We start from the raw sequence: 9,237 nt of genomic DNA on the forward strand, positions 1-9,237 counted from the left end.
TTTTGAGTAGGACAAAGAAGGGTGAATGTGTAAGATTAAGTGCAAAGAGGTTCAGTTGAACAAGGGGCTTTTAACAAATTATTACAAACAATACCATGCTGCCTGAAAGTAATTTCATAAAAGAAATTGGATATATGCTTGAAAATGACCCACTTCTAGGGCTATGAGTAACAAGGAGAGTGCATACTTGGGAGAACTCTACCAAAGGTCCTCTTAGGCATGACAGGCCACGTGGCAGCTCCCCTGCTCTATAGCAACCCAGAATTTTGAACTGAATATGAAAATCTGTGTCGTTTTCTTATCAGGCGGCTGCTTTGATGCAGGATGGCGATACTGAGGATGGGAAAAATTCTGATCTTTTAAATCTGGGTGATGCGTGAGTGGTTCTGTTCAGTATTTCAAGATCATTTGTGGGAATGTGAGAAGCACAGGCTCAATTTGTTCCTCAAGAATGCAAGCAATTTTTATGCTAGACCTAGATTTTATAAACAGAATTATTTATGGCAAATTTCCATGTTTTACCCAGTTAGCTTTGTCTGGAAGCTTTTTTGTAGATTTTTCGCATTGTTTCTGTGTCCTTCCAACGATAGATGATCTTGGGATGGCAGCTTTCCCAGATGCATGGAATTTCTGCTTGGACTCTCCCATTAACTGTAATTTTGATGTAAGAACCTCAGGAACACTGTCAAATGATGAAAATAGTGTTGATACTTTTTTGTAGAGATAGACAGCTCTTGCCCCAAAGTTATGGGAACATTCCCCTTCCCCTCCTCCCTACTCACCTGAAAATCGCTTCCCTAAAGAGTTTATAAAATTAACTGAAATATTTTGGGGGTTTAATTTTGATAACGACTTTGACTTGCATTATCACTTGTTAACTATGCCTTTTTTTGTCCAGCTTTTCAATATGCTGAGGTTTTTTTAAGTCAAGATGTGTTTGAGGAAACAGAAGTTAGCAATCTGAGTTCTGCCATAGAGCGCACATGAGAGAAACAAAGGACTGCAGATGCTGGAATCCAGACGAAAAACACGATGATGCTGGAGGAACTCAACAGGCCAGGCAGCATCCGTGGAGAAAAGCAGGCGGTCAACGTTTCGGGTCAGGACCCTTCTTCAGGACTGAAGATAGGAAAAGGGGAAGCCCGATATATAGGAGGGAAAAGCAGAGCAGTGATAGGTGGACAAAAGAGGGGAGGTGGGGTGGGCACAGGGTGGCGAGAGGTAGATGCAGGTGAGAGGTAGTGATAGGTGTGGGGGAGGAGGGGAGAGCAGATCCACCGGGGGATGGGTCAAAGGTAAGGAGGAAAAGAAGAGGCATGGTTGAGGAGGGGGGTGGTGGTGTGGAGATTACTTAAAGTGGGAGAATTCAATGTTCATGCTGTTAGGCTGCAAGGTTCCAGGACAGAAAATGAGGTGCTGTTCCTCCAGTTTGTGCTTAAATTCTCCTGGCAGTGGAGGAGGCCGAGGACTGACATATCAGCGATAGTGTGGGAGGGGGAGTTGAACTGACTGGCAACGGGGAGATGCAGATCGCGGTTACGGACGGAGCGCAGGTGTTCTGCGAAACAGTCACCTAGTCTGTGTTTGGTTTCACCAATGTAGAGCGCGCATGTACAGGAATGGCTGGCTCCCATATCTAGAATCCTACCTCTTTCTGAGGCAATTTCAAGGCAATATTCACTTACAGGGTGTCAACCTCCCTGACAATGTAGAAGTTTAGTGGCCATTGCCTTTTTCCCTTTGGAAAAGTGTTGGTTAGCATTTCCAGTCCATCTTCGTAGTGCTCCTAGAAAGGGGGTTCCAAGGTTTGCCCCAGCATTGATGAAGGAATGAAAAAATAAATGTTGGTTGGTGTGTTACTTTGAACAGAAGTTGGATGGTGATGTTCACAAGTTCCTTGTCCTTCCAACAAGTAGAATTTGCAGACTTATGATGTAGAGTTGAAGATGCCGTAGTAAGTGACTGCACCTGTACCTGGTCTGGTGATGGTGGTGAATTTTTACAGCAGTGAATGGAATGCCCGTCATGGGGACTGCTTTTTGCCCTAGTTGGTGTGGAGTTGTTGGTGTGATTTTGGCACCACACACATCCAAACTTTAGTTTTCCATTGCACTGCTTTCTTGTGTCTTGTGGATGGTGGAAAGACTTTGAGCCAGGAGATGATTCACTTGCTACAGAATTCTCAACTTCTAAACACCTTGCTTTGCCATAGTGTTTATCTGCTAGTGTGGATGACATATATTCAGGTTATTTCTGATTGTGGTCTGACAGACAAGTTTCCCAACTTTATCACTTGTGTGAGAGTAGGAGCGTTGTTCTCTTTTATTTATAAAACCTTGTAGTTTGCAGTCACTTTTGGGGGGGAAAAAAAAGTTTACCCCACGTAAGCAACCAAATGAAGTAGACATTCAGCTGTGTAAATGTGTGAACATGTACTGCATACACTTCTCCAGTACTCGAGCTCCACTCTTGAAGCAGGGGAGGTTTGAGAAATGGTGGTCAGAGTCTCTGCAATTTCCTCCCATGTTTTCTTGAGCAGTCTGAGATGTTTTGTTTGGACCTAGTGGTTTCTCCACTTTCAAAGATGCTAAACCTCTTCTTTCCCTTTTTACCGTCCAATGCTTTGTGCTTGTCCACCTTCACTACAATGTCGGCATCATATCCCTTTATTTTATATAAACGTTTATTCACTAAAAGCACTACAAAAAGACAACCAGTGTCAATACACTACATCTAATACAGAAAAGAAAAAACTAAGCAACGACATACTACAGTAGAGAATGCAAACTAATACTAACGAAACACACACGCAACGCTACACCCGTTAACGCAACACACGACACTTCAAATAAGAATCGCGTTCGTACCGTCCACGACACACGCGATCCCCTGAGGGGCCCACCGGCGCGGAACTCAGCTAGGGTGCCCGCGGAAACCGCGTGCTCCCTCTCTAAACACACCCGCGCGCACACGTAAGCGCGGAAGACGGGCAGGCAGGCAGACCTGCCGGTACCCTCGGCCGCCCGCCGCCGCGTCCCGTGGATGGCCAGCTTGGCCAGGCCCAGCAGGAGACCCACGAGGAGATCTGCCGTGTGCCCCTCCCCGCGCCACACCGGGTGCCCGTAAACCAACAGCGCCGGGCTGAAGTGCAACCAGAACTTAAGCAGCAGTCCCCGCAGATACTCGAAGAGGGGCTGCAACCTCTCGCACTCCGCATACGCGTGGTACACTGTCTCCTCCTGGCCGCAGAAGTGACAGGCGGCCAGGGTGTTGGTGAACTGGCTCAAAAATCAGTTGCACGGCACGGCCCAGTGCAGCACCCTCCACCCCAGGTCCCCGATGTACAGTGGGAGGACTCCTGCGTAGGCATCACATCCCTTTTGTGAAGATGTCACAAAACGTCCATCTAAAACCTTGCCCACACCTCTGCCTCCACACATTGTTACCTTTCTGGCCCCTAATAGGCCCTGCTGTTAGTTCTCCTCCTGCTGTTAGAATCAGGTTTATTATCACTGACGTGTTGTGAAATATGTTGTTTTGCGGCAGCAGTACAGTGCAAGGCATAACAATTACTATAAGTTACCAAAAAAATTAAATAGTGCAAAAGAGGAATAATGAGGTAGTGTCCATGGGTTCACGGACTGTTCAGAAATCTGATGGTGGAGGGGAAGAAGCTGTTCCTGAATCATTGAGTGTGGGTCTTCAGGCTCCTGTACCTCCTCCCCAATGGTAGTAACGAGAAGGGGGCATGTCCTGGGTGGTGAGGGTCCTTGGAATTTCCTTGATTTTACTTGTCAATATTTTTGTCATAACCTCTCCTTGCTTTTCTAACTTCCCATTTAATTTCACTCCTTAGAGTCGTCCTGTATTAAGTTCTCTGTATCTGTAAACCTGCCTCTTTTGCCTGGTTTTACCCTCGGTGCACCTTCTTATCCAAGGGATTTTGGATTTGTAAGTCCCACCCCTTTGTGAGAACATGCTCACTGTGAATCTTTTGAATCTGCTTCACAAATGCCTCCCATGCTCTGAGAATTATTTACATTAAATTTGCTATTTCTGGTCTACTTTTACTGAAATCTGGTATAATTTTCCTTAATCAATTTAAACCCTTACTCATTTAGTAATATGATCATTAAATGTTTTGATTTTCAGTTAAGCATTCAGAAAGGTAAATAGCATTGTTGCTGTTAGATTTACCACAGTTAGCACCTAACCTGCAACCTATAGTGATTTCTTGGATAGATTTTGAGATGGATTACCTTTTTCCACAGGGAATTTTGAAACTGAGATACAAATGGTGACCTTCAGTCCTGTACAAGTAAACCCAGACATCAAGCCAACTGTTGATGCCACAAGATCAGTAACTGTCAGAGTCGAATCAACTACACAGAAAAAGATGGTTAGGAAGCCTGTCCGAACAGAGGCAAGTCAATGCAGCTTGGATTAAAGGAATATTTTCAGATTATTTAATTAATTTTCTTAAACTAGTTAACAGTACTGTGTTTTTGAAGAGTTGGTTTTAATTATGTCGTCACTGTTCTGTGATAGTGTACAGCCATATGTACATTTGTAATGAATGAATTTCTTGGATTGCCTTACTCCCTCCCCACCTGTACCATATTTACAGAGACCCATTGTGCAAAGTACTCGATTATCTATTGCTAGGGCTTTTTTTGAACAAGTAGATTTTGTATTTGGTTTAAAATTACATTATTTCCTTTTAAACCCTGTTTTGGAATTGATTTTTCATTTCCTTCATTGCTTTTTTTTATCGCAGACAACTGTAGACACCCTGGTTAAAGAGGAGACAAAGAAAGGAGATGACTTTGTTATTGAAAAGCCAACTATTAATACTGATGATGACGATGTGTCTGCAAAAAAACATTCAGAAAGCCTTTTCCAGAGAACAGAAGTGCTTGCAGGTAAATAGAAGCTTTATGCTTTGCTTGTGCTTCCTTAAATGAATGATAGAACACAAATGAGTGCCAGATGAGTGGAGGGCAGCAAATGTGGCAGCTTTATTTGAGAAGGGCAGCAGGGATAAGATGGGTATTTATCAGACTTTAAATCTAATGTCAATGGTAAGGAAGTTGGGGAGGTAAGAAATCTGAGGAACAGGATTAATCTAGGACAAGCAGGGATTAATCAAAGAGAATTAGCAATTCTTTGTTAGGAGAAGATCTTTGCTCACCAGTTTGATTGAATTTTTCAAAGGGGTAACAAAATGCATTGATGAAGGCAGTGCGGTTAATGTGGTCTACATGGATCGCAGCAAGTACTTTGACATGATACCACATGGATGACTGATCGAAAAGATTACAGCCCTTGGGATCCAGGGCAACTTGGATCCAAATTTAGCTTGGCAATAGCAGGTGATAATGGAGGGTTGTTCTTGTGATTGGAAGCCTGTGACAGCATACTGGAGGGATTAGTGTGGGGGCCCTAATTGATTGTTATACGCATTAACGATTTGGAAATAGTGTAGGAGATGGGATTAGCCAGTTTTCAGATGACACAAATAGTGGTGAGAAGCTGTGGTACTGGATGATATTGATCAATTGGTGAAATGGGCAGAGCAATAGCAGATGGAATTTAATCCTGAGAAGTGCAAGGTGATACTTGTGAGGGCCAATAAGGGCAAGATGCACAATGAATGGTAGGCCATAGGAGTACTGAGGAACAGAGGGATCTCTGTGTATAAGGATCCCTGAAGGTGGCAACGTGGGTAGATAAGGTGGTGAAGAAGGCATCTGGGGTACTCTCCTTCATTAGCCAGGGCACAGGATACAAGAGGAGTGAGGTTTTGGTACAACTTTATAAAGCATTGCTTCAGCCAGAGCTGGAGTACTGTGTACAGCTGTAACTGTTACAGACTGGGAACGATGTGATTGCATTGGATCAGGTGCACAGGAGATTCACTAGGATGTTGCCTGGGATGGAGCAGTCCATTTATGAGGAGAGACTGGAGAGGTTGGATTTGTTTCCATGGATCGGAGGAGACTGTAGTATGTGAAGTTGAGGCATTGATGGAAGGAGACCTTCCCCTTTGCAGAGGTCCCAGAAAAACCAAGGGCATGGGCTTGGAGTAAGAGGATTAGAGGGGATCTGAGGAAAACCTTCTACTTGAAGGTTGTTGGAATCTGGAATACAATGCTTGAGTGAGTATTGGAGGCAAGTACTTTAAGAAGTATTTAGACAAGCACTTGAATCACCAAGGCCTAGAAGGCTGTGGTTGGTAACTGGGATTAGTATAGATGGGGACTTGATTGTTGGCTTGGACATGGTGGGCTTATTGATGTAAACTCATTGATCTGTCTTTTAAAAAAAACAAAAAAGTATTTTAGAGACAGCTTTCATTGTAAACCAATTAGTTTGTTGGAACAGTTCTAGTCTGTATACTTTATATTATGCAATGCTATAAATGTTTATCTCGGTGAGTTTTTAATTTTTAACCCATATTATTAGTGTCTGGGAGCTTACCCACTATCCGTGTTGGGCTGGCTGGTTCACAGTCACACATTTTATCCCCTTCTCCCGTTCTGAACAGCAGTATTTTGTCTTCTTGCTAGTCCATGGCCATAGTGTCTTTTCCATTTTGACTTTGGAACTCAATGTTTTAATGGAGTAAGTCATTTGAACAGCATTCTAAGTAAAAACAAAAATAATCTGAGTATTTTAACTCCCTTTTGGACCAGCACTGCCAACGCAACAGCCAGAAGCTCTGTCGCCTTTGGTGCAGGATAATGTGGTTTGCCCAGTGCAGGCAGGTGAAGAATGGTTGGGTACCTGTTAGAACTTTCCCCAAACCACTGTAGCAAGCCTGTGCTCCTTGGGCATTCCTAGCGCCAAGGACACACAAGATAGGACACAACTGAGAATAAGGGTTTTCGATATCCCTACAGTCCTATTGTAAGGGCCTCATTTACCTGCAGTGGAAAATTTGGAATATTAATGAGCCAATGGAAGGGCACCCCAATAACACACTGCAGCCTTCTCCTGGAACTAAATTGGGTGACTGCAGTAGAAAAATCTTGTTCAAAATGTGAAATAGTTCTGTGTGTAGTCCACTGGCAATTTCTTCCAATTCAGTACTGAAATGATGCCAACAAAAAGTGAATAAGGTACTTGTTTTTAATTTGATGTACTCCATGCACAGATGTATTTAATTGTCTGAATATTTCTGCAAAGATTTATCTCACTATTCTAATATCTACCTTGCAGCTGTTATTGCTGGAGGAGTCATTGGCTTTCTGTTCGCCATCTTCCTTATCTTGCTGTTGGTGTACCGCATGAGGAAGAAGGATGAAGGGAGCTATGACCTTGGTGAACGAAAGCCTTCCACTGCAGCCTATCAAAAGGCACCAACCAAGGAATTTTATGCATAAACCTTCAAAGTATCTCTATTTGTGAGATCGCTGAACTATATTAATTAAAGCTTTTTGCATAGAGATAATGAAGACCTTTTCTTAATGAAAAGCCATTCAGGCTTTCTTATAACAAACCCTGTTGTATTTAAAACATTTTCCTATATTCTTTAAAAAAAATGCCATCTGATCTATTCTTAATGCTTAAGATTTTGACAGTGAATCGTGGCTTAGTGTCCACTCACTGAATTTGAAGAAATACATGTTAAACTACATCTGCAGACAGAAAGAAAGTATGAAAGATATTTCTTCTGTTTTCTTAAATTTTCTATCAGAGTTCTATAATTTAGTCATAATGCATATAAAATTGATCTTGCAAGTAAAATGTTCATTAATTTATCTTCAGATATGTTAAAATGCCTTTCTATAGTTTTCATGGTGCAATTTGTCTTCAAATAATTCAAATATGTGTAAATGTAATTTCTGCTATGGGAGCTATGTAAACATGGATCTCTACTTTGTATAGAACAGTAGTATCATGATGGTTATTTTACACTGTGCTTGATAAGCATCTAGCAAATGAATACCTGGAAAACAGAGTACAAAATTTATTTTTGGCAACATTCTGTAAAATTGTGCCCATGTGTATTTGCAGATCTCCTGTACATAAGATCTGATATAAAATGATGCTAAACCTGAACAGACCCAAAGACTAGTGACTTAAGCTGCAGTAGATTTATACAACCACAGATGTATGTTAATTTTATCTTTTTTGTATTAATTTCTTTTTTAATTTGGTAGGAAATGAAGATTTTGGACCAGACCTTTTAAAAATCAACAGGTACAGGTTTTCATAAGCCTATTAAGTGCCTACAATTCTCTGGTTCCTTTGCTGCTGTCTTGCAGGGTTTTTTTCTGGTTGATATCAGCAAATGTATGGTAATTTGTAAGGTCAGTTAATTTAAGTGCTATGGTTTTTACAGTTCAACACGCGTTTTAATTGGAAATGGGGAACATAAACTACTGAATAAATTATGTAGCCCACTGATGAATTACCATTGCCTCTTCATGTGTCTTTTCAGCAACTCTGGTTAACACTTAAATAGAGCATTGTTACCAATTATATAACACAGGGTACTCCTTTGTAGTCTAGTCACGTATGTCGAGTTTATTGCCATGTGCATGAGTACAGTGAGGTACATACAGTATACAATGAAAAATTGTTGCTTGCAGCAGCATCACAGGTAGATACAGACAGGACACAATATAAATTATACAAGACAGTAAAAAGAGAGGAAAAAATTGCAAAATGCAAACCCTAATACAAAAACAAGACATTTGTGCAATAACAAGATACAACCAGGCACAAGTCCGTGGTAGTGCGAGAGCTGGTCTGTAGTGTTCCGTTGCTGAGGTAGGGTTAGGGTTAAGGTAAGGTAAGGTAACATTATTAGTCACATGTACATCAAAACACACAGTGAAATGCATCTTTTGCGTAGAGTGTTCTGGGGCAGCCCACAAGTGTCACCATGCTTCCGGCGCCAACATAGCATGCCCACAACTTCCTAACCTGTACGTCTTTGGAACGTGGGAGGAAACCGGAGCACCTGGAGGAAACCCACGCAGACACGGGGAGAACATACAAACTCCTTACAGACAGCGGCCGGACTTGAACCCGGGTCTCTGGCACTGCAAAGCGTTACGCTAACCGCTACACTATCGTGCAGGTCGGTTCCAGAACCTAATGGATGAAGGGAAGTAGCTGTTCCTGAACCTGGTGGTATGGGACTTGAGGCTTCTGTACCTCCTGCCCAACAGTAGCAGCAAGAAGAGGGCAAGACTCAGGTAGTCAATAAACAATATGCTAGACTAT

At 42.2% G+C, this 9,237-nt stretch overlaps 1 protein-coding gene across 1 annotated transcript in view; it reads left to right on the forward strand.

Annotated features, from left to right (window-relative positions):
- The window catches only part of sdc2 (syndecan 2), a 96,554-nt gene extending 89,169 nt beyond the window's left edge, over window positions 1-7,385 (forward strand). Inside the window, exons 3-5 of the mRNA XM_052022631.1 lie at window positions 4,272-4,423; window positions 4,778-4,922; window positions 7,222-7,385. Coding sequence (XP_051878591.1) covers window positions 4,272-4,423; window positions 4,778-4,922; window positions 7,222-7,385 — 461 coding nt within the window. The remainder of the gene's footprint in view (window positions 1-4,271; window positions 4,424-4,777; window positions 4,923-7,221) is intronic.
- The last annotated feature ends 1,852 nt before the right edge of the window (window positions 7,386-9,237 follow it).

This window comes from Pristis pectinata, chromosome 9 (assembly GCF_009764475.1).
Source record: "Pristis pectinata isolate sPriPec2 chromosome 9, sPriPec2.1.pri, whole genome shotgun sequence".
Lineage (NCBI taxonomy): Eukaryota > Metazoa > Chordata > Chondrichthyes > Rhinopristiformes > Pristidae > Pristis > Pristis pectinata.